Genomic DNA, 26,777 nt, shown 5'->3' with positions numbered 1-26,777 from the left:
TACAGATAATATACATATATATTGTTTCAAATCCAGCTTCAACACTTACTAGCTTTTTGACCCTGGGCAAGATATGTAACCATCTTTGCCTCAGTTTCCTCATCTGTAAAATGAGCTGGAGAAGGAAATGGAAAACTACTTTAGTATCTTTGTTAAGAAAATCTACTCCAACTGTCCTGGTAAATACTGTCTATACATAAGAGTAGTATCACAATTTTCAAAGAATTAGGCAGAAACTAAAGCGTCTCTAATATTTAAAACATATTGAATGTTTCTTTGTTTACTGCCTACTGCTATTTCTCATGACTTAACCATTCCTTCCCTCTATAGATTATTTCTAATTTATCCTGCATATATCTTACATGTATAGTTACTTATATGTTATCTCCCTACTGTAAACTCCTTGAGAATAGGAACTGTCTTTCTTATCTACATTCCAAGTACTTTAAACAGTGCTGGGCACATAGTAGGCACTTAATAAATGTTTATTAGACTATTTGTACATAATTGTTTACCTGTTTTCTCCCTCATTAGACTGTATCTTCATTATGAGCAGGGGATATATTTTGTTTTCTTAACTAGGCATTTAATAAATGTTTGCTGAATTGCAATAGCTGTATATAGTTGCTCATATGTTAACTTTCTCATTAGATAGACTATGAACTCCTTGAAAGCAGGGACTACTGTTTTGATTGTTTATTTTTTCTTTTTTTTTTGTATTCTCAGGGCATAATACAGTTACCTAGAATGCAGTAGGTGCTAATAAATACTTGCTGACTGACCTGTTGGGGAATACACTTGGAATCTTGCAGCACTTCAGAGACTTAATTATGATCACCAATTATCATCTTACTGCACTGCAAATTTAAAAGAGATTTCTGGCTGATGGAAGTCAGTCTAGAAACTAGGCTTTATGGCATTGTATACCCAAATTCCTTTTAAACCTCATGGATTAAGAGTTCCATATCACAATGAAGCTGATTTTAAAACAAAGCAGGTTAAAGCATCTAAGTATTCACTGCCTTTTTCATCTGGCCTTGTGTGAGTGTGCATGTTGTTCCCTTTTATCCTAGTGTATGTGGAAGGAATGGTTTGAAGCTTAGGGTCAGCAGCCCATTACTTTTAGAGTTATTCTAGGAGTCATTGTTATATAAAATAAAAGTCTAATGAATAGTTGTAAGTATTAGGCACTTAAAAACCCCCCAGAACTATGATTTTATCAGTGAAACAAACTTCTGGTAAGGAACTTATTCTCCTAAAGCAAAGGGCAACTTCTCTGTAGCTTCAAGTCTTAGAAAATTGCTTGAGGGGCACTGAGAGGTTAAGAGTCACAGAGTGAGTAGGGTCAAAGGTGGTACATAAGCTGAGGTCTTTCAGACTAAGAGCCCACTTTCTAGCCACCATTCCAGGCTGCCTTTCAGTAAACACAAGTGAATGATGGAAACCCAAAAGGCCAATTCTGAGTCTCGTGTAGGCAATGAGGTCATAATTGTTTGGCTGACAAATTGTCTTTCTACTTGCCTCCCATCCCCAAATTCAAGAAACGCCACTTCCATTTTAGGAGCTTTTCTGACTGAATATTCTATTTTAGTTTGAAGCCTTGCCCTCAGCTGCTAGAAAAAATTTCATGAAATTTTCCTCTGCATGGTAGAGAAATGGAAGAAAGGGGGGAAAACAACAGGCACTCTACAGATACTTGCTGAATGAATGAATGAAAAAGATGCTTCAAGAAAGGAGTAGAATTATGTAGAGAGGATGGGTGACTCATATATACCCACTACTATGTGAAGCCATAATGAAATAGATATGAAACTAGCTGCTATAAATAGCATTCCTTTATGCAATAATGTTTTGTGAACTCCTCAGTATTTTTAGATGGGCATTTCAGATTCTTCCTCACTTTTGGTGAGCAAACAAAACAACTTGCACTGAAAATTATGATGAAAAATAAATTTAAAGAATTAATGTATTATCAAATAATGTTCCAATGAAAATGTGAAAACATTCACACATTTTTTTCAGTAGAAGATTTAAATACAAATAATTTTCAAAGTTATTACAACTAAAAGGGGGAAAAATTGTTCAAATAAGTTTTGCAAATTCCTTGCGATTTAGAAAAATCTGAATAGATCAAAATGATTGGCATATTACCAGTCGATTATCCTATAGGAAAGTGTTGAAATGAACTGAACAGGAAATGTGCATGGGAAACACTTACATGGGATGTTTGGTTTAAACAAACAGGATAAATTCATTGTTCCCTACTTCACAACTTCTGCAAATGGCATACAGTTTGTCCCCATTGCATACTGGATGTCAGTTGAAGCTATTCTGAAAATAATGCTGCTCTATCCTGTGGCTCTATTCTCTAAAAGACACCATCAGCTCTTTTGGTTGGGACGGTCTCTGGGGCAATCTTCTTCATTCTCCTCCAAACAGGACAAGTTCAGAGCACTTGTCACAGGGTGAATCCATGATGTAGTCTGTGTTACATGACTGTGGAGAAACAGAGAAAAGACTAAGAATTTTCCAGATAATCATCTTAACCGTTTATAGAGATACTGTTAAAAGTGAAACTGATTCTCCATTGTGGTCTCCCTTTGAAAGAATTTCCAAGTGACATTCCTTACTTGGAAATGTATCAGAGAAAACAAAATTCAAAATTCATCTGGTGGAATCTGGCTGAATATGTCAAATGGAATAATTTTTAAAGTCAGAATAAGTGGATCACACTGCTAGACCTCATATTATGCTAGGAAGTATTAACTAGAAAAAATTTTTGGTATTGGTTAGCAAATAAAAAAGTTATCCATGAGATAAGTAGACTAAGGAAGCAATTTTATATCATTAATTATCATTTTTTTAAAACCAAGGATACCAGTTGTTAGGGATAAAGATGACAAAAGATTCTGGGAAAAGTGTAAAGTCCTTTGGCAGAAATGAGCACATCTCATGCAGAAACTATAATAAGGCTCCTAATTGATGTGATCTAAAGATAAAAAGTCATATTATAACAATGTGTGCCTATGTAATAATAAATAAGACATATATTAGATATAAATAAATTTATGATAATAAATATATAAATAATAAATAAATTATAGGAGAATAGAAAGTGGTTCCTTATACAACTATGAGTAGGGGAAGAATTCCAAAATAAATGAGATATAGAAATGATCTTAGAAGATATAATGTACTACTTGGACTACATAAAATTAAAAAGCTTTTGTACAAATATAAACAATTCAGTTGAAATTAGAAGAAAGGTAGATTATTAGGGGGAAAAATCTTTGTAGAAATTATCTCTGAAAAAGCTCTTATATAAAAGATTTATAGAACTGATAGAAATATAAGAACTAAAGTATTCTTTAATTGATAAATTGTCAGTGGATACAAACAGATAATTCTCGGGTGAAGAAATGGAAGCTATAACAACCACATGAAAGAATGCTCCAAATCTTTAATAACAAAGAGAAGTTGGATAAGGTTAGGAGAGAATTTTGGGGAAATCACTGTGATATTAAAAAAAAAAAGTCAATTAGATAATTACAAGGAAAAAAAAGATATCAAACAGCATAGAAAAATCTTTGTCCTAACACCATTTCTTTGCTAGATATCAGTTTATCTAGTCCTTCTTACATTTATCAAGGCCATTCCTTTTCAATGCAAAGATTTTGTTTTTCCAGTAAATTTGATATTTTAAATTTTGTAAGGAAAAGTTACATTTTTTTTCCTTGTTATTTTTTCTACCTCAGAGAGCAAGGTCATATAAGTGGGATACTTCATGCCATTCTGTAATAATGACATTCTATGTTGCTTTAAGGTTTTCCTTAAAACAGCCCTTGAAGGCAGACAATAACAGGTGTTATTATTCCCAATTTATAGATCTCGGTGAGATTTCTGAGAATAAAAAGAATTTGTACATGGGATAATTTTATTAATTGATGCTTAATAAGAACTTGTTGACATATTTAATGGAATTGGGATGTAGCATGGAAGGGGAAAATTAAGATTGGAACCTGTATCTTGAGTTTCAGTAAGTGTCCCTACTGAAACTCAAGATACAGGTTCCAATCTTAATTTTTTTGGGTACCAGTATGTGACCTTAGTCAAGTGATTTAAGTTCCCTGGCACTGATTTCCTCATCTATTAAATGAGAAGGTTGAACTAGATGACCTTTGAAGCTTTTTCCAACTTGAGATCTTTAATGGAATGTCTCATTGTAGAGTGCTAACAATAAGCATAAATAAAAAGAAGATAACTGCCAATTAAGACCTAACATTTGAAGTGGAGAAATTGTATGAAGAACTTGATGGGATCTTTCAAAGTCAACATCTGCCCTGATATTTAGTACTTTATCCTGAAGGTGGGAAGAGAGGTTGAATGGGAAGAAACATTTTGGAAAATATGTGATTTTGTAAAAATTAGAGTTTCAAAATTTGAGGATGAATAGGAAACTTTATGCATACATGTCAGAAATACTCAAAAAAGTAAGTTGGAAGGTGCTAGATGGACACAATGAACTATGAAAATTAAAAAAAAAAAACTAACTATATTCTAACAAACAGGAAATGACTTGTCATTAATGAGAATGTTCTTTCCAAACTAGGTGTCTGTATGTAACAATCAGAGGAAAAAATTAATAAGACATTAGAAGAAAACATGAAGATGAAATGAGCCTGGATATAATAACAACACTTCCAACCTGTCTTATTAAGAAAGTTATTGACTCTTGTAAAAATGGGAAACAGACAAAGTAAAGACTATTATAATTTTCTAAAGAAGTTTAATCAGTGTAAAGCAGTTGCTACGAGAAGAAGGATAAAAGGGCACAGAAACCAACTCAGCCAGCAAATACCTGATATTGCTAAGTGTAAAACACGGCAGCCAAGGGCAACACCAGGTGAATGCAAGTAACACTTAGATATTTCAGAGGATGATGGTAGAAAATCTTGTGTAGTTACTACCTCCCAAAATAGAAAATATAGAGAAAACCTGTGATAAACCCCTATATAGGACAGAAAAAGAAGGAAGTAGAGGAAGACGAGGAGCAGGAAGAGGAAAAAAAGAGGAAGAGAGGAGAAAGAAAAGGAGAAGAAGGAAAAAGAAGAAAGAAAAAAGAATTAAAACAATAATGGTTACAGCAGGTTTAATAAATGTTATTCTTTTTGAATCTTACAATAACCCTGGGACTAAGTGATATTTCACTTTCATAGATGAGGAAATTGAAGCTGACAGAAGTTAAATGAGTTGTCCATTCACACAGCTAGTTAGTGGCTGAGGTTGAATTTAAAGTCTTTCTGACTTCAGATCCAGTGGTCTATTTATCTGTCTTTGACTTCTATCTCAGGCCCTATGCATAAGGAGGTGGAAACATTTATAAAGATGAATTCTGGTGGAGTGACTGGATTTGAACTCATTTAAATGCTATTTCTCCATGATGATGATGAAGTCTACTTCTACTACATCATATTTAGATTTTCCATACTATATTATTTCCGCCCCCATTTTAACGGGTTGACTGGGTATGCTTCAGAACATGATTCAATCAATGGATTCCCAAGGTGACAGCTAAAATCCTAATAAATCTTTGGAATAGCAGGTGAGACCAGTAGTGAAGAGAGGCAGCAAACTATTTGGAGGTGCCTCCTGCAATTTGTCATACAAGATTCTAAAAATACAATCAAACTCAAAGATTTAATCTCAAAAAGTTGTCACTCAATGAAATTTTTAAGCCTAAAAATTAAGAATCCTGGGTTGAATAAAATCAAGCTCTTTTAACCAGTTCTAAAACTGATGTAGAAAATTTACCTCTTGAAGCCATATCCCAAATTATTTACTATGTGATGGTCTTCAATAGGAAAGCTAAGAGTATATTCTTTTCTGAATTTATGCTTTTCCCCTCGATTTTTAAGGAAAGAATGGCAGATGTACTTGTGGGGAGGAATGCCATTAACACTTTCATAGTGGGTGATCTGGTCAAAGCTGCCTAGGTTTTAAGGGCCAACTTGAACATGTAAGATGCCTTTAATAATGAGAAATTCTAACACCATTCTTATTGTGACACAGCGAATTATAATTCTATTGACTGCTATCCATATTGCTAATGTCTTTTCAAACTGTTTTAATGAGAGGTAACTTTTAATGGAAACTAATGGTTCTTTAGTACTCCAGGTCTGTACAGATTAACTTTTCTTATCAAACCTTATTAGAAACAGGAAAGCTGCCTTTAAAAAAATGTTGACAAGTATGACATATAGCACAAATATAAGTTTTTAAAGCTTTCTACATATATCAGTTCATTTGACTGTAGCTAGCATTTATATCATCCTTTTAAGGTTTACAAACACTATATATAGGTTATCTCATTTAAGTTTCATAGCAACTCTGTGAGATTAGTGCTATTACTACCCTTATTTTATTTTATTTTATTTTATCTTAGCTTTTTATTTACAAGATATATGCATGGGTAATTTTTCAGCATTGACAACTGCAAAACTTTTTGTTCCAATTTTTTCCCTCCTTCCCTCTAGCCCCTCCCCCAGATGGCAGGTAGACCAATACATGTTAAATATATTAAAGTATATGTTAAATACAATATAAGTATACATGTCCATACAGTTATTTTATTGCACAAGAAGAATCGGACTTTGAAATAGTGTACAATTAACCTGTGAAGGAAATCAAAAATGCAGGTGGACAAAAATAGAGGGATTGGGAATTCTATGTAGTGGTTCACACTCATTTCCCAAAGTTCTTTCTCTGGGTGTAGCTGATTCAATTCATTACTGCTCTATTGGAACTGATTTGGTTCCTATCATTGTTGAAGAGGGCCATGTCCATCAGAATTAATTATCATATAGTATTGTTGTTGAAGCATATAATGATCTCCTGGTCCTGCTCATTTCACTTATCATCATATACCAATTATCATCATATACCAATCTTATCTTATCTTACCATCTTATCATCATATACCAATTTATTCAGCCATTCTGATGGACATTCACTCAGTTTCTAGTTTCTGGACACTACAAAGAGGGCTGCCACAAACATTCTTGCACATACAGGTCCTTTTACCTTCTTTAAGATCTCTTTGGGATATAAGCCCATACTATCCTTATTTTAGAGAAAAGAAAACTGAGACTGAGAGAAGATAATTGATTTGCTCAGAGTCATAGAGGTGGTATCTGAGCTGGGATTTGAACTCAAGTCTTCCTGACTCCAAATCCAGATAAGATATTGTACTATCTATATATAATACCAGAGATATCAGATACCATCTGAGTAAAAAGAAGAGATATGTCTTATTCAAGGTAAGCACTTATAAAATAAACAAGTGATGGCACAGCTTGTCTTATTTAAAACTTTTGTTTTATATAGTTTACTCTTTATTAATAGATTTTAAAACAAGTATTCCAAAAGGGCACTTATAATTCAATTTAGATTCATTCCTTTATTCCACAATTCTCTCCCCACAATGTTCCCTGATTAGTTTAAAGGAGATTGAAAGAATGAATTAAAATCCTGGGCAACAAAGAAGATGAAGAAGAAAAAGCTACTTTAATGAGGAGTGAATGAAGTTGTCTGTTTGCAAATGTAGATTCTTGCAGAATATTTTTTTATGACTGAAATGTAAAAATCTTCAACTTTCTGTTCACTTAAATTTATTATTTTTCAAAATCCCAATCACAAATTCTCTACTAAGGAGACAAAGATGCATGGATGAAGGGTTTCGAAGAATCTGAACAATGATTAGTGAAAATTCCATTTGGATATTAGACTAACAGAATCTTTTTATCCTAGTGATAATCCTCCTTAGTTCAAATATTTAAATGAAATATCCAAAAAAAAATTTATCTGCTTATTTTTCTAATACAATTCCTTGCACTAATTACCCCCCCCCAAAAAAAAGACAAAACCTAAACTAAAAACATAACCAACTCTTAGAACTCCAACTTGCTTTGGCTATTGCATCAATTATGATGGTAATTTATTGGCAAAATAAAGCTTACGCTATGTAGAGATGAAGATGTACATTATGGACACACTTTTCAGGTTTAGCAGTGCATAATCTGTAAAGGTAGTATTGACCAATCAATAGAGGGAATGGGATGATTTGCTTTGAAAGCTTGAGGATCATAGAAATCATGGCATTTAGTGATAGAAGGACATTTAGATAGCTTCTACTCCAACCTTACACTTGAGAGAACTTTACAGATGAGAGAAAAGCTATCCAGAGAAGTCATTTGTCAAAGATTACAGGGCTAGTTGATAGGTCGAATCTGGATTCAAATCCAAGTTTTCTGACTTCAAATCCAGGGTTTTTTCTACTATGCCTGAGAGTCTCTTGGAGAGATTTTTAGGACATTATTGTGCTAGGCCCTGGGACTACAGATATGAGTAGGATGCATATCTTATTCTTAAGGAATTTACAATCTGACTGGAGAGACCTGTACAAAGATGAGTGATACACAATAGAGAAATAAATAGAAAAGAAAAGTACAGGGAAAAGATGAAGAGAAATCCAAAAAAGAGTTAGAAATTTATGCACAAATGTTCTTCACCTACCAGATGGTTATGTACATTCAAAGCACTGATTATTTGGGTGAGTGGATGGATGGGCAGGCCAGCCTCTATTGTATAGTATTCTGCCATCACATTTCAGTTCTACAAAAGTATTGTTGCTAAAGAGCTTTGACATAATCAATGTGATGAGATAATCCCAGATTTACTGGTCTAGAGAACATTCTAGTATTAGAAATATATCCTCTTTGATTTGTATGTTTGGTAGGTCAGCTGAGAAAAGAGAGTTCAAATCAGTCCCTTTGACCCTGCTTAATTAATAAAGCCTCCATGGTTCATAAAGCAAGATGTTACCACTTAGTATAAAAAATTTAGAGCCCTAAAAAGAAACGAGGCATCTTATAAAATATGAAAGTCTCTGAGTTGAACATACACTCCCTTTCCCCTTCCCCCCTTCCCTCCATTGTTCTTGTGTGGAGAGATCCATCTGACCTCATTTCGGGAGTAATCAACTGTGGTTCAGAGATGTATCTGAAAACCTACAAAGCTTTAAACTTCCTTTCTCTGAATGATTGCCAAGTCAGCTGTCAATGACACTTGATCTGTAAAGATGTCAGTGTTTTTTTTTTTTCCCCTTTATAATATTAGTAAATTGTAAGACAAATTTTATAGCTTATCCAAACACAGGAGGAGAGTGCATTTTATTTTATTGGCAAAGAAGTGCAAGTGAATTATTTAAATGTCATTATAATTACTCTCTTTATGGTTTGTACTTCCCAGCATGCAAAATGCTTTCTTTCAAAATCAAAATTTAGGACAACCTCTGTTAAAGAGACAAAAAAAGGGGCTATAAACGACAAATAATGTTCTGGTTCTGCAGAAGCTTATTCACATAGTGTCTTTCAACTACAAATGAGGCTCTTTATATATGTGTGTGTATGTGTATATATATATATATGTATATATATATGTATACACATACACACACATATATATTTTCCCATTGAGGATGCCTTTATTTATATGACACTATATATATACACATACACACATATCATCTTTAATGGAAAACTTCAGAATCTTTCCATTTCACAAGATCAATGATTTAAAGCTGAAAGAGACTTTAAAAGTCATCTAGTCCATATATACATACACACACACATATTTTGTTTATACCCAGATATTAGCACATTGTCTCCCCTCTGCTCTTTATGGTAGACTGTGAACTTCTTAAGACCAGGGATTATTTTTGTCTTTGTATTCTCAAAGTTTAGCAAGTTCTGGTTTCATAGCAGGTACTTAATAAATGTTTATTAATATATCTTATTTAATCTGATCTTTTTACACATCAGGAAACTGAAGTTCTCAAGATATGTCAAATGACTTGCCCAGAGTCACACTGCTGCTGAGTAATTAATTAATTAACAAATCAACAAGTATTTATTAAGTACCTGCTTTGGGCCTGATAAATGCTAGGGATACAAAGAAACCATAACAGTCCATGCTGTCAAGGAGTTTCTAAGTTCAAATCCAGGAATTTCCTACTTTCCAGCACAATGTGTCTGTCATAGAATATTTGTAGATCCTTAATAAATTAATAAATGACTGGATGAACCTAAATTCTTGTGAATTCTATCTTTTATCAACAAAAGAACAAACTCAAAGTCAACATTTTTTTTGGGGGGGGGGAAGGGGGGAGGGACTTATCCAGGCATGAGAATGTGCTTCCTAAGGGATATAAGTTGTAAATGGGGACAATGGCTACCTTGAGGTAGTAGTAATAATAGCAGTGGTAGTAGTTGTAGGACTAGTAGTAGTAGTGATGGCAGTAGTAGTAATGGTGGTGGTGGTAGTAGTAGTAGTAGTAGTAATAGTAGTGGGAGCAGTTATCATTTATATAGAGCCTACTATGTGGTAAGTACTATACTAAGTGTTTGACAAATATGTAATTTGATCTTTATAGCAGTCTTGTATTGTTGTTCAGTTGTTTTACTCGTGTCCAACTCTTCATGATCCCATTTGGGATTTTCTTGGCCAAGATACTGAAGCGATTTGCCATTTCCTTCTCCAGTTCATTTTACAGATGGGAAAACTGAGGCCAACAAGGTTAAGTGACTTGTCCAGGATCACATAGCAAGTAAGAGTCTGAGATAATATTTGAATTCAGGTCTTCCTGACTCCAGACCCGGTGCCCCATAATTGCCTGCCACCTCCTCACCAAACCTTGAGTGGCAGATGCATTATTATCCTCATTTTACATTTGAGAAAATTGAGGCAGGGATTAAATGCCTTTCCCAAGAGTCATATGACTGTTCAGTGTCTGAAGCCATATTTGAACCCATTTCTTCCTGTTGGCAGCTCCAGGGCTCTTATTCATTGAGCCACTGGAGATGGGCAATGCTCTTGTGATCAACAAGTCCTCTGGTATCAAGAACATCAAGCTTTCATAACAGAGATGAAGTAGTTTCAGCAAATATAATAAGGCAGACTCACAATGATGATAAAGCATTACCACATCTCATCAGGAACTCTGAAGGTATTGATCACTGCAGGTTAAGGAATATTAAGCTTCTATCACCAAACAGACTTATAAGGAAGTGAGAGGAAATGGAAATAACAAGTATTCCATTTCAAACACACTGGAGGAATTTACCCCAGCACATTTCTAGTCTGGAAACATAACTGAAAAATCAAAATAATTCTTTTCTTCAGTTTTCTATGTTATATCCCATCCCACTTCCATACCAACTCTCTTGAAAGCTGAGTGTTCTCTCTCTTCTCAAAGCACATTGAATTTACTATTGTCATTTCACTTCAGTCATATCTAAGTCTTTGTGACATGATTTAGGGCTTTCTTGGCAAGAGTACTGGAGTGATCTGTCATCTCCTTCTCTTGGTTTTAGAGACTGAGGAACTGAGGTACACAGAGCTAAGTGACTTGCCCAGACACACAGCTAGTAAGTGTCTGAGGCCAGATCTATCCTCAAGAAGCTGAGTTTTCCTGATTCTAATCCCAATGCTCTATCCATGGTGCCATCTAGCTGCCCCAGGTGACTAGGTAGCACAGTGGTTAGTGCACTGAGTCTGATTCATCTTCCTGACTGCAAACCAGGCAAGTGTAATCCTGAGAAAGTCATTTAACCATGTTTCCTTATCTGTCAAATGAATGAACTAGAGAAGGAAATGATCACCACTTTGATTCCTCTGACAAGAAAGCATCAAATGTGGTGATGAAAAGCCAGGCACAACTGAAATGCCTAAACAAGAAATAAATTGAATTTAATTTTGTTTAAGCATATTGTATTCCCTTTTTTCACCTTCAATAAAATGGAAGCTTCTCAATGGTAGTCATTATTCTACTTTTTGATTTTTTTTTTAATTATGTCCTCCCTAATATTAGGAAGAAACTTAAGAAAGGTTGGATTCAGAAGCTAGTAAAAATCCATGTATTGGAAAAGTCCTGGGCTTAGAATCTGGAGGATAAATGCCAATTCCTATTTTGCCTAAAATGCTATATATATGATCAAGGGTAAGTTATTTAATCTGAGCTTTATTTTCCTTATTCAAAAAATGGATATAGCAATATCTGAAGCATCTCCACCTTGAGGTTGGTCATGAAGATTCAATGGAACAATTTATCTACAAATTATCAGCAATCATCAACATGACAGAATGGATGGTTCATAATGTAGGATCTTGATAGCTAAAAATTTAGCAAAATTCTAAAGGGTAATTTGTATGACACTAACAAAATCTGAAGGTTTTCTGGTCAACTTTTATCTTTATTATGTATCATGTAACATGTGTCTCTTACCAGAATGAGTGAACATATGGAATGTGATCTATGATTTAGGAAAAAAAAAAAAAAAAGAAAAGAAAAAAAGAAAAGGGATTCTGACAGCTTTTTTTTTTTTAAAGTAAAAAAATCTAGGTTTTAGAAATCTAATTCACTGACATACAGGATCACAGGATTGGGAGATTTAGAGATGAAAAGGACTTTAAAGAACATTTAGAGTACAGATTCTTAACCTTTTTTTTGTGTCATGCATTTCTTTGGGAATCTGGTGATGTGTAAAGATCCCTTATCAGAATGTTTTTAAATGAATAAAATAAGACACTTAGAAATACAAAAGCAATTATATCAAAATAAAAATTTCAAAATTATATATATATATATATATACACAAGTTCACAGACTTCTAAGTTAAGAACCCTTCATTTAGATCAACACTATTTTTTTTTTTTACAGGGAGGACACTTGAGGCTTCAGAGTAAGGAATCCCTATCCAAGGTTGTATGGATAAGAAAGATGGAACAGGCATGTGATGGTCTGCTGATAAGAGTGAATTATTATGAGGTAGCTAATTAGGAATGCTGAACCTGCTGTCAGGGAGACCTGAGTTCAACTATAATCCTCAATAACTAGTTCTGTGACCTCTTAGGCAAGTTATTTTACCATATTGCCTGCCTCAGTTGCCATATTTATAAAATAGGGATTAAAAATATCACCTGTCTCTAGGATCAAATGACACACCAATTTTTAGATATGCAAAGCTTAAAGCACTATGTAAATTCTACCTATGAAATTATATAAAGCTCTAGCTATACCACAATTAATTGTACAGATTGTATATATGGAAACTATTAAGATGTAATTGTGTATAAGTACACAATGCATATATATTTATTATATTTATATATATAATATGCAGATATGATATATATTTACATATAATATATATAAAGATAGATTAACAGATAGGTATGGACTATGATTTATTCATAATAGGGAAATACTATGAGGAAATGACCTCTAACCAATATAGGTCAGCATTTTTTGTACAATTTGTAGCATCAGATTACTGCCCAAAGCACCAAGAGGTTGTGACTTGCCTGGGGTCACAGAGGCAGCAATGTAACAGAAGAAAGCTTGAACTTAGGTTTTTTTTAGCTTCAAGGCTGGGTCTTAATGTTCAGTACCACAGCTGCCTCGCATATTGTGTACATGGTTGTTTTAAATAACTACTATAGAAAACCATGGGTGAGGGCAAAGCCATTTTTATAATATCATACTGTCTTCTTATAGAATTGGGATTTAGAGAAAGGCATACAATCCCCAAGGATGAGAAGATTTTTCTTGAACTGTGTACAGTTTTAAGCCATTATTTAAGAAACATGAAATCACCAAATCCAATCTAAGTGATATACCTGGGAAGCAATAAATTCCCCTTGAGGGATGCAGAGAGAGGCTCTGGAGCTGATTTTCTCATTTCTTCTGATATTGGAAAAGACTGGTGATGAAGAGACCTGGATGAGGGCTTATTTAAGAAGAGGGAAAAAAAGGGTCAATGACCCTGTGCAGCAGCAGGATGGATTCTTGAAAGAGGCTAGGGAGGTGTGAGGATGATGGCATTAGTACTAGAAAATACATCTTGATAAATGCAGTGAGCAGGTAAGGTGCTAGGGAGTCAAACGAGCTCTAAATGTCTGGTGAAATAAAAATATAACTCCAAGAAGACAATGAGGTTCCAAAATATTTCACCCAATACTGCCTTTCCTTCTGCGCAAAGTGCAAAGAAATATGTGCCATGCTTAAGTTCTACCTGTCAGAGGAGAGATATTTGGATATGGATGTTTTATTCATTTAAGTGGGCTTCGCTATATCACATGGAACCCAAGCCAGCTGGCTTGCTTCTTTTAAATGATGATTTCTCAGGCAGTACTTCATATTCTTCCACCCCTTCATAGATATTTATAGAAACTTCAGAGCAAGCTGTCTCAGGCTCAAGAGGCTATGCACAGACTCTCTGCTCATGTGTTGGCATTAGTAGGCCCTTTACTGGTCTGGAGGCTCAGGGTTGGCTACTGATTCTGGCCACTGATTTTAACTTACTTAATTTGTAGAAATGTTCCCATCAACATCAGATCAGCCCATGGCAATACTGTAATTCAAGTATTAAAAGGACCAATATCAATGAGAGGAAACATATCTGAAATCCCAGATATCAGAGAGGTAGAGGCTGGTGGGTCACTTAAACTTAAGAGTTCCGAGCTGCAGAGAGGCCAGAGGTGAGTGGGTGTTCACAGTGAGTTGCCAGATCAATAGGGTAAGCCTTTGGGAGTGGAGAAAGAGGATGATGTCCCAGACTGTATAAGGAGGGATCACTTGCCCCAGTTGTAAATAGATCAGGTCAAAGCTCCTATATAGGGATCTAAATGTGGCATTTTCAATTTGGGAGAAATTGGAAAATTTGTTCTCCAAACAAACAAACAAACAAATAAATAAAAAGGACCGAAAAGGACCATAGATTTTGGTATGTTGTTTCATTATTGCCATCTAATTTCTTGGATGAATCTATCAATTGTTTCTATAGTTTGTTGTTTCACCTAATCATTTTTCAGGATTAGATTATTTAGTTTCCAATTAATTTTTGGTCTGTTTTTTTCCCAACCCTTTATTACATGTAATTTTTATTGAAGCATGATCTGGAAAGGATGCATTTGCTAGTTCTGCCTTTCTGCATTAGATTTTGATGTTTTTATGCCCTGAAATATGGTCAATTTTTGTGTATCAATTTTTGTATCAAATTAACTTCAAACTCAGAATAGAAGATTTCATCTCTGAAATCCAAATGAGAAATTTCAACATCTGGATGGAGATTTATGCTTTGATCATATTCAGGATATCTTAGAATTTTCCTCTCTCCCAAGTCTTTTCTTTTTTCTTTTAGTCCCCTCTTTTTAAATTCTTAAATGAAGATGAAGTCCCAACTTCTTTTTTAATTATTAAGTTTACTTCTCTGGAATTTTTAGAGTAATACAACAGATGATCCAGACTGGGCAAACATCTGCATGGTTGTTTAGTGAGGATGACTGGCTTCGCTGATATCCCATGAGAGTTCCCTTAAACTTTATTAGTGTGACAGTGGACATTTTCTAGCTAATCAAAATGGAATCAAGACTACAGAATAAATAAGGCCTTCAAAGTAGAGCTCTTGACAGGCTCTATTAAAAGGCAAGAAAACTGCTGAGACTTCAAGAAAAGGAAAAGGTAGATTAGTTACTTCCTATCCACAAACAGCTTTCAGGTTTGGTTAGATAGTAGGAAGGAGGGGCAGCAATCATAAGACAAAGTTAGAACATAAGAAATTTTAGCACACAGTACAAGAACATAGAAGAGAACTATAATTTTATTTGATTTCAAGACCATAGTTCTTAAAACTGAAAGGTAGCTTTGGTATTATTTAGTTCAACACCCTCTATTTATAGAGGAGGAAATTGAGGCTTGGAGAGATTAAATAGACCTATTTATCACCTCTAAACCAGTGTATTAAATATTCCCACTGTAGTCTTTTAATTATTCTCTCTTGCTTCTCCCAGTTGTCACCCTGTCTTTTTTTCTCTGTCACAGAAGAGGTATTTCTATTCTTCATAAAGACTGATCATTTCCTTGCCCTGTTGATTTGATTCCCTCCCACCTTCTCCAGGACCTAGCTCCAACAATCATTCCTTCTCTTCTATGAATGTTCAATTGTTCCCTTTTCATAACTTTCTTTTTTCCAATTAGGCTATAGATATGTTCAGGTCTCTTTAATACTAAAAAAGCCTTCTACTGACCCTTCCAGACTATCTTTTTCTTCTCACAGTGAAATATCCTTAGAGTTGCCTACACTTAGAGCTTTTATTTCTTCACTACCCACTCTCACCACTTCTTGCCATCTGCCTTCTTGTCCTCATCAGTGACTGTCTAATCACAAAATCCAATGGTTTTCTAATTCTCTAGAGCATTCAATACTAAAGACTACCCTTCCTACTGGATTCCATATTCTTTGGAAGAACAAGGCTTAAATTCTACCTCTAATATTTACTTACTAAATGCTAAGGCATTTAACTTCTCTGAGCCTCAGTTTCCTTGTAAAGGGCTGAAACTCTTGAGTTGATGCACTGAGGTTGGACAACCGAGCACTTAAGGCTAATTACTGATTGGACAATACTCTATGGGCATATGCTTGGAAAATGGCCCTTCCCATTATCCTGTGCTGGCTCGATAATTGATGTATATAGAGAATTGTAGGAGGGACTAGGGGTGGAGTAAGACTAGTCAGAGTCACTTCTTGGCGGGAGACTAGAGGAGAGGTTGTGGAGATTCTGCGTTCATCCAATTCACTTCTACCCCTAAAGACCAAGAATAAAGACTAAGGACTTTTGCTTATCCTGACTCCGGCTGATTCTAAAGTATCCAGGTGCTAACTCGATCTTCACATTTCCTCATCTGGAAAATCAGGGTATTGAATTAGATGACTTCTGTCCTCTAGCTCTAGACCTAAAATCCTATGATTATTGGCTTCAGAAATCTGGTTCTCCTCCTACTCTTTAATTCTTCTTCCTCTTTCCTTTGCTAGCTCTTTGCTTCTATACCTGATTTCATAAGATGGATGTTCTCCAATTTTCTGTCTTTGGTCCCCTATACTTTCTCTCTTGATAATCTCTTCCAATCCCAAAGCTTTGGCTATAATTTCTACATAATTGGAAGAGACTTCCAAATCTCTCTCTAGCCTTCATATATCTTTTGAGCTCCAGGGATGCATGCCAAATTGCCCACAGACCATCTCTACGTGGCTATCCAGCAGTATTTCAAAGTCAATTCATCTCAAAATAGAATTGTGTTTCTTCCTTTTTCCTCCTAACTTGACCACTTTTGGCTGCCATATCCTCACTCTCTCTTTCATGTTCTTAACCTTGAACTTTCTAGCCAAGTCTGGCCCATTCTATCCCCTTAACACGTTTCCCCTCCTCTTTATTTCCATTGCCACTATGCTTGCTGGCACAAGGCTTAATGAACATCATCTTGTACTACTACACTAGTCTCCAAAGAAGGAGGTTTTTTACTTATTCCATTCCATTCCATTCTCTATACCTCTGCCAGTTTAATTTTTAAGCAAATACTTGGTCAAGTCATTTTTTTCGGTCAAAAAAAGACTAATCATTCCTTCTTGCTCATTGAGAAAAGTTCAAATTCCTTTGTTTTCCATTTAAGCACTTTGCAATCTAATACTGCCCCATTTCCCCAGGCTTATTTCATGTTTTTCCTCTCTACACATTCTAATGTCCAGATAATTGAGAATTTTCTGTTCTTCACACACATCTTGTGCTCCCTCACTTCATATTTTCTCTGTCTCCAACTAGTATATATTTCCTTTTCCTCTATGTTTACCCATTTTTATAAGACTATACAAATCACATCTCTTTTATAAAGCCCTACTTGTCCCTGTGTTGGTAATGACTTTCCCCTTCAGATCTTTAGACTTGTGTTTTCTTAAAGAACAAATCATATATTATCTGTGTATGTTCCAAAACCTCTTGCTTGAATGGAAGCTCCACGAGGGCAAAGTCCATCATTAAATAAATTTTGCCTTTCTTTCCACATGCAGTCAGGGATCTATGAGTGTTTGTTGAAAAATCACTTGTGTACTTAATTTAATTTTAGAAGTAATTATTTAAGATATTGAGTACTTTGGCACTGTGGAATGGTTAGGAATCTATTGTGGCAGTGAATTCATGAATTCATGAATATCAAAATCTTTCATCAGGCTGTGCACCGGAATGTATCACTACTTATATTTGGCAGATTTCAATTTTTTTTTCATAAATGAATATTATTTTGAAAACAATTTAGTCAAATTTATAACTCAAGGGTAGAGTATACAAACTTTTAACTAAGGTGAAATGAATGATATCAGTAGGTTATTTTAAATGTGCAGCAGTCTGCAGATTTAAGGTTTTTCACAGGGGAGATAAGAAGCCAGGTATAGGAAAGTCAGATTAATCAGATAATTTCATTACAGTATCTTTGGGCTAGCCTACATTTTTCATTTAAGTTAAGAGAATAGCAACTCCTCTCTAGAGAAAGTTAAAAAAAATTCTAGGGAGGATGGGCAAAAATAGCCACATACCTTCATTAATGATATATAACAGGAGTTTCAATGTTGTAAACATTATCATCAAAATTGTAAACTGTTTCCTTGCTTGCCTTGGAAGTCAAAGCAAGCTGGTTTGTCTACACAGTATTAATAGATGTGTAATGGAAATGTGGCTTGATGAGAGCATTTAATGAGGAATACATGACTCTGGACATTCTGGGGACAGCAGTGACTGCAAGGCTCATCCCATTGCCTGAGGCTTGTCTTCCTTTAGAAATAACATTTCAATTTCTGCAAAGACAGTGACAGATGTCACTTTCAGCAAAGGGACTATATGGATGCAGCCCATTATCTTGCTCAGTGTTTGGGTAGTATAATTTCAGGCATCTTTCCTTTTTAATTAGAAGTTGGAGAGATACTGACCTAAGGAGTTTATTATTTACTATTCTTTGCCCCCAAAAGTCCATGCCCATAATGAAAGAGCCCAATTATTCATATTCCTTGCCAATCTAAGCTTCTTCTCCTATCCCCTTGACATCTCATACTATCAATTATTTTTTCTGAATGTGTAAAATAGGGAAATTTTCACATATCAATACTTCACTTGGAATCATGGAAGCTTGATTTAGAATATTATCTAGTTTAGTAGTTCTCAAACTTTTTGGTCTCAGGACCTCTTTGCACTGTTAAAAATTACTGGGGTCATAATTAAAAGTCACGGATAAAGCAAAGAAGGTCCTGTTTCAGTAATATAGATGTCAGAAATTTTTACAAACTAAAACTCAAGTACTATACTAAACCTATCTTTTCTTATTTTATAAACAATATTAGTAAATTTAGTTATATGGTTGATTTTTTTTAAACTATGTCTCAGCTCAACTTTAGCTTCCCCTTGGTGAGCTGCAAAGTATATCACTGTATACAATAGGTACTTTAAAAATACTTGTTGAATGAATGGTTGAAATGACTTTTAGAGGCAGACACATTATTAGTTTCCTTCCCTACACATTCAGCACAGGGGCAAAGAGTCTTTTACTATTTCAACAGCCCTTAAAGGTATTACTATGTAAGAGTAATATAATAATGGATGTTAAAGGATTTGCATACTTTCATCAAGAAAAAATTATATTAATTATATTGCTGAGAAAGCACATATTACTATGACATGTGAGAAAGATTTCTATCAAAATGGTTAAACTAAGAAATTTTTGCATCTTTCACATATATGGAAAGCTTCATTTTTCGATGATGCTGGGCAACGGAGATATCACTGTATGTTAGGCTTTTCCCACTTTGGCTATTTTATTTTTCAGGTCTAGGAAATGACTGCCTATTCTTAGAACAAAATTTTCATATTGATGTTAAGGATAAGGCAAGCTGTCCTTATCTTTGTGTCCAAAGCACTTGGCACACTAGTGATACTTAATAAATGCTTAATGATTGAATTTCTAAAGATTTCTAAATTTCTATGCAGATGTCATTCAAACTCCGTTTGCCTTACTCTCCCCATCTGTGAAATGGGGCTACTGAATAGCACTTACCTCACAAGGTTATTGTAAGGGGAAAAAAATGAGAAAACATCTGTAAGGAGCACTCCAAATTTAAAATTACTTTTCCAATGCTAGTTCATATTAGTTCTACAGCTATCACTCACTGAAGAGGCAGGAAGATGTAAGGATGTCTAAGAGGCTGTTAAGAATTGCATATGGTACTAATTATACTGTTGGTCCTTAAGCTCAAAAAGCATCCTTCTTCTCTACATAATGCATATGGTATGTCCTTACTTAGTAACCCTTTTCTAAACCTCTTGGAAGGTTTTGTGGGTGGGAGAAGGAAAAAGCAAAACATTTTGGCAGTCCCCTCACCCCCACCCGAGCCTAGTAATGCTTTGCTCTTAGTCTTTCCTCAAATAACTGTCAACTAAAGGCATATTACTGTCAATCTTTCCACCATGCCTATAATTCTGATATCTGTCACCATGCTGATTGTAAAGTGTGCTTTCTTGCACGGTTGCAAGCCATGAACACAACAGAACTGCAAATGAGCATCACAAAGATGGGATACAGGAGGGATAATAGGTACATGTAATCTATAATAAATACAGCTTATTCATACAGAATTGCTTGCATGTTGCCTCTCTTATTAGACTGAGCTCTTTGAGGGCAGGGTCCATATTTCTGCCTTTATTTGTATACTCAGTACTTAGCACATAGTGGGAGCTAAATAAATATGTATTGACTGGTTGATTACAGACCGTAACAAAAGAGAAAGTATGAAGAGAAACTGTAGTGAGGGATGGCAACAGGGAAATGAATGAGTGAAAAATAAGATGAGAGGGTCACCAGGGAGAGGGAGGGATAATAGGTGGACAAAGCGAGTGCACCATAAATATCCTCAAAATACCTTAAGAGAGCAAGAACCTTCTTTAAACCATGTTAGATGGTCTACTCTGGGAAGGCAGAGACAGGATTTGCATTGGATGTAATCAGGGAGAGATGGATTGTCATCTGCAAACCAAACATTTGGGGTCATGGGTCCATCTGAACGTGTATCTGGAGCTTGTATGTTAGGAGAAGAGAAGGGATAAACATTTATACAGAGCCTATTGTATGCCAGGTACTGAACTCAACACTTTTTTTTTTTTTTTTAACAAATATCTTATTTGTTTCTCAAAACAGCCATGAGGCAGGTGCTGTTATAACCCCATTTATAGTTAAAACAACTGAGGCAAACAGTGACTTGCTCAGGGTCACATAGCTAGCATGTTTCTGAGGCTAGATCTGAACTCAAGTTTTCCTGACTCCAGACCCCAGGACTCTTGATATAGTGCTGCCTCCTAATTTTCAATATACATATGACCACTTGTTTCTATGTTGTTAATACTTCAAGGAGTTGGGCTTTTCGCCACATGGGAATATCTATCACTGATGCAGACTACTCCATCTTTATAAGATGGATTACTTGGGAAGTAAAAAACTTGGGAAGACCTACATGCAGAGGGAAATAAATAGAACTAGGAGGAGGGAATGTATAATAACATTATAAAAATGAATAAGTTTCAAAGGCTAAAAAACTCTGACCAATGCAACAATGAACTATGGCTCCAGTTGACTGATGATGAAACATTTTCCCTGTCTCCTGGCAGGAAAGAGATGAAATAAATATTCTGAATAAAATTGAAATGTACATTTCTGCACATGGGCAATGAGGGAATTCATTTTCTTTTTGGTCTGTACATATTTGTTATAAAGATTCTGTTTTTCTTTTTTCAGAATAGGGAAAGGATTCAGGAAAAAAAAGAATAAATGTTTGTTAACTGGAAAAAAATTAATTAAAATTCAAGAAAAGAAAGGAGGATAGGAAGGAAAGAAGAGAGAAAGGAAAGAAATAAAGAAGGAGAGAAAAAAGAAAGGAAAGAAGGAAGAGAAGAGGGAAGCAAGAAAGGAAGAAAGGAGGAAGGAGGGAAGGAAACAAAGAAGAAGGGAAAGAAAGGAAGGAAAGATGGAAGGAAGGAACACAGGAAGAAAGGAAGACAGGTAAGGAGGGAGGAAGAGAGGAAGGAAAAAAAGAAGAATGAAATGAAGGAGATAGAAGGAGAAAGGTAGGGAAGGAAGGAAGGAAAGAAGAAAGAAAAAGAGAGAGGGAGGGAGGGAAGGAGGGAGAAAAACAGGGAGGATATAAGTCATGACTGAAAGCTTCATCACCCTATGGCAAAACCAGTAATGTTTTTCCTTTTACTCAACAAGGCTGGTCCTCATACAAAAGGCATAGTTTAAGGCTGAACCTTTACTCAAAGCTTTTTTGAGATTACTTCAGCCTTTTAGAGCTTACACTCCACTAGCACAGTCTTTGAGAATTAAGGGTTACTTCTAAGCCACAATGAAGCATCAGAGCTGGACTTTAGTGGGATATAATTATCTATGCATCCTTTAAATCACTGTGGTCTCATTGTTGTGGGTACTCCCTATTCTGATGCCAATTTAATCTCATGCTATAGACATGGTTTTAGGAGTTTCCATGCCTAAAATAATTCATTACTATACTGCTAATCATGAAAATTTGCATATAAATTTTTGGTTTGGACCATTAAGAACTCAGTGTAGAAACCTACTACATTTTCTGTTCTTTAAAGTCTCAGCAAGAAATTTGAAAATTTTAGTGGCAAGTCCATGTCACAGACTCGCCATGTCACCAAGCCAGATAGATAAGTCTGAGGCAAGACTTGAATTGAGATTTTCTTGGCTCACAGATGAGACCTTTTTTTGCCCCATCAAATATTTATTTTTATATTTGCCCCTAAGTCTGGCAAATGAAATTTTCTCAAAAGGAGACACAGGACATCTATCTAATATAAGTATTTTAGGAGAGTTCACTTTCAAACTCTTCAAACATGGATCAACACAGGAAAGAAAACAGCAGAATTAATGTTTTAGAGTTTACCATTATAAACAAAAAATTAAAAATCCTAATGAGGACAATTTCATAAAAGGGATGAATAAAAGCAAGGAGACTTTTGCAATGAGGACTTTAAAGAAATATTTATGCTTCAAAAGATCAAGAAATTCCCACTAGATTGATCCCAAATTCATGACCTAATGAGATAGTATTTGCTATTTGCTTAGCATATAGTAGGTACTTAGTAAATACTTACTCAAAAGGTTAGGAAAGGCCTAACTGTGGGAATCAACAAGCACTAGACTTACTTTTATGAGTATCCCAATAGTCAATGGCTTCCACATTAATGCACTGGAGGTATTTAAGATGACATCACTTTTCCTTTAGATATTAATCTTTTAAAAAGAAAGTTCTCACATATATCAACATATTGACAGGAGCACTTTTTGTAATAGTAAAAATTCAGGAGCAAAGTAGCTGCCCATAATTTGGGCAAACTGTAGTATGTGAATAGAATATGTGGTAGAAAATGGTAAACATAAAGAATATTGAGAACCGTGGATAAACTTAAAAAAACTGATGCAAAGTAAAGAAAGCAAAATCAAGAAAATAATATACCCAATTACAGCAACATAAAGGACCCCGGAACAATAAATGAATTTTGTAAAATTATAAAAAACAATCATGGCTTGAAAGAAGAGATATGGGAATATAATCAATAAGAATTTATTAAGCATTTGTCATATGCTAAGTTTGCTGGAGATACAAGGAAAAGCTTTGTTTCTATATATGTACAACTCTTATTTCTGTATAGTTGTTTTTACTCCCCTAATATAGTAGGGTTCCCCCCCTATTTTTTATTTCATTTATTTATTTATTTATTTTGGTAAGGCAATCAGGATTGATGACAGCTAGATTTCAAGTTTAGGTGACTGATGGTTGTACCCGCCAGAGTGATAGGGGAATTAAAGAAGGAAGGTTTTGGAGTGGGAAGATAATGAGTTCAGTTTTGGAGATGTTGAGTTTAAGACAGTTCAAGATATCCAATAAGCAATTGGAGAACAGAGCCTGGAGGTAAGCAGAGAAGCTAGGGATCAATAAGTAGATTTGAGATTCATCAGCATAGAGATGATAATTCAATCTATGGGAGCTGATGAGATGACTAATGAAAATTGTAAAGAAGAAGAAAAAGAAGGCCCAGGACAGAGTCCTGGAGTACAATCACCACTAGTGGGTAAGATCTATATAAAAATCCATCAAAGAAGACCGAGAAGGAATACTCTAATTGGTATAAGGAGAATCAGAAAATAACAGTATCATGGGAAATTAGAAAAAAGAGAGTATTAAAAAGGAGAGTGATTGAACCCTGTACCACTACCTTTGAAGAGCTAAGTCCATGTATATAAAATATAGCATCTATTTTCAGAGTTTTTTTTAATGTATTGTTTTTCTACTTAAAAAAAGTCTTTCTTCTCCTTTTCAATTAAATCTTTTTGTTTTGTTTTATAGGATAGCTCTCTAGGAGGAGAAAGGAGGAGGGATACTGGGAGAAATTCTGGTGATGTAAAAAACAAAATACATCAATAGATGTATTAGATCAATAGATCAATATCTTTTAAAAATACATTATCAATAGATAATGTATTTAAAAAAGATATTGATCATCTTAACTCTTGAGTTCAGGTGGTTAACATGAGGTGGGGTTGGTAATTTCATCTCCATTTTGTGTGTGTGTGTGTATGTGTGTGTGGTTTCCTCTGGAACTCTTCCTAGACCTTCCCCTACATGAGTTCTTCAGTATCAGCACATAAATCATGCAGAATATAAAACTGGTGATACTTCACTTCTTGTTACTAATTTTTGTAACCTCTTAGAGGGCTTGGGAGGATGTTTTAGTTTTGCTGATTGTCTGCGACTGCCAGGTTTGCTCCAGATGTGGAAAAAAAGTGCTGACTTGGTTGGGATACTTGGACTTACTTGATAAAGTATTTGATTCCATCTGCTGTGTAAGCTTCCTCCCATCCATAAGGTAAACCTAAAGTGAAAAGAGATCAGAATATGCTTTTAATAAAATAACTTTATACCATATAGATACTAAAGAAGGGAAAGGGATCTGTATGTGTCAAAATGTTTGTGGCAGCCCTTTTTGTAGTGGCTAGAAATTGGCAAATGAATGGATGCCCGTCAATTGGAGAATGGTTGAGTAAATTGTGGTATATGAATGTTATGGAATGTTATTGTTCTGTAAGAAATGACCAACAGGATGAATACAGAGAGGCTTGGAGAGAGTTACATGAACTGAGGCTAAGTGAAATGAGCAGAACCAGGAGATCATTATATACGTCAACAACGATACTGTATGAGGATGTATTCTGATGGAAGTGGATTTCTTCGACAAAGAGACCTAATTCAGTTTCAATTGATCAATGATGGACAGAAGCAGCTACACTCAAAGAAAGTACACTGGGAAATGAATGTAAACTGTTTGCATTTTTGTTTTTCTTCCCAGGTTATTTTTACCTTCTGAATCCAATTCTCCCTGTGCAACAAGAGAACTGTTTGGTTCTGCACACATATATTAAATCTAGGATATACTGGCGACATATTTAACATATATAGGACTGCTTGCCATCTAGGGGAGGGGGTGAAGAGAGAGAGAGGAAAAATTGGAATAGAAGTGAGTGCAAGGGATAATGTTGTAAAAAACTACCCTAGCATGGGTTCTGTCAATAAAAAGTTATTATAATAATAAAAAAAAAAGAAAGTGAATGTTGCAGTATCATAAAGAAGCAAGTATGACCCCAAGGAAGAAATATGAAAGGATACCCAACCCTATTCCTTTGCAGAGGGAGAAGGTTCACGGGCGTGTAATATAGCATATATTTAAAACTTTTTTGATATAGTTTTTTTTTTTGATACATTTTGCTGTTTTGTTTTATGCTCTCACTGTCTTGGAGAAGAGGGAAGGACTATTATGTAATAAATTAGATGAAAAAACTACTAATAAACATCTATTATTATTATATTTAAATATATTTTAAAAATAAGTACTAGCAACTAAAGGGATCAGGAAAGACCTTAGGTAGGATGTGACACTTGAGCTAGGTTTTGAAGTGAGCTAGGGATTTCATGAATTAGAGTTGTGAAAGGAATATGGTTTGTGAAGGGGACAGAAAATAGAAGCCTAAGGAGTCTCATTAGTTTTTCCACTTATTTTCTTCTTGCTCTCACCAATAGCTAACTAACTTCTTGTTACACAGTAGGAACACGATAAATGTTAGTTGATTGATAATGAGTATGGAGAATAAATAGCTTGTGGGTCAATTTGAATGGACTAAAGGGTGCATGAAAAATTGGTAGGAGTCAGATTGTAGAATTTGAATGGCAGGCTGAGTATTTTGTATTTTAACCTACAGGGTATGGGAAGCCACTTTGTGTTTCTATGATCACTCTTTTCATATTCTTTCATGTAACCTCTCAAGGCAATCTGACATGCATATACCAAACTGGTAGGTGATCACACAACATTTTTTGACAACTGAAAATTCCTTCTGGAGCTCTAAAACACGCCTCAGTGCAATGGAACAGCAGGTAGAGAGTCCCATGTTAGTGAATAACTCCTCCACCCAAGCTGCAAGAGCCTAGGAAAGCAACTAGATTAATGAATAAAACTTGACACTATCCACTTCCTCTCAGCACCAACTGAAGCTGCTAGCAGCAACTGGTGTTCAGTTCATGATTAATGAAGAGTGGTCTTTTAAAATGAATCTCCAATTTCTTTTTCAACAACAATATGGACAGCATGTATCTCAGAACAGAAATTCTGAACTTAAATTAAGATCACATAAAATGCTGGATGATTTCTCTGCCCCCCCCCCCCATTTTTCCTAATTAACTTCTCAAAAGTAGAAAATAAGCTTTGAGAAAATCCCATTG

The 26,777-nt window shown here is 35.0% G+C and overlaps 1 protein-coding gene across 3 annotated transcripts in view; it reads right to left on the bottom strand.

The window, feature by feature from the left end:
- Window positions 1-706: 706 nt before the first annotated feature.
- Window positions 707-26,777, bottom strand: part of STXBP4 (syntaxin binding protein 4) — a 217,665-nt gene continuing 191,594 nt past the window's right edge. For 2 of the 3 annotated variants that reach the window (XM_031966434.1, XM_031966435.1), the window contains exons 16-17: window positions 24,819-24,876; window positions 707-2,496 (exon numbers count right to left, since the gene is read on the bottom strand). In XM_031966434.1, the coding sequence (XP_031822294.1) occupies window positions 2,382-2,496; window positions 24,819-24,876 (173 nt within the window). In that variant the 3' untranslated portion in view covers window positions 707-2,381. The remainder of the gene's footprint in view (window positions 2,497-24,818; window positions 24,877-26,777) is intronic. The other variant, XM_031966436.1, reaches the window with a different exon arrangement.

The sequence above is a fragment of the Sarcophilus harrisii genome, chromosome 4, assembly GCF_902635505.1.
Source record: "Sarcophilus harrisii chromosome 4, mSarHar1.11, whole genome shotgun sequence".
Lineage (NCBI taxonomy): Eukaryota > Metazoa > Chordata > Mammalia > Dasyuromorphia > Dasyuridae > Sarcophilus > Sarcophilus harrisii.
This window is presented reverse-complemented; position numbering and strand designations above follow the sequence as displayed.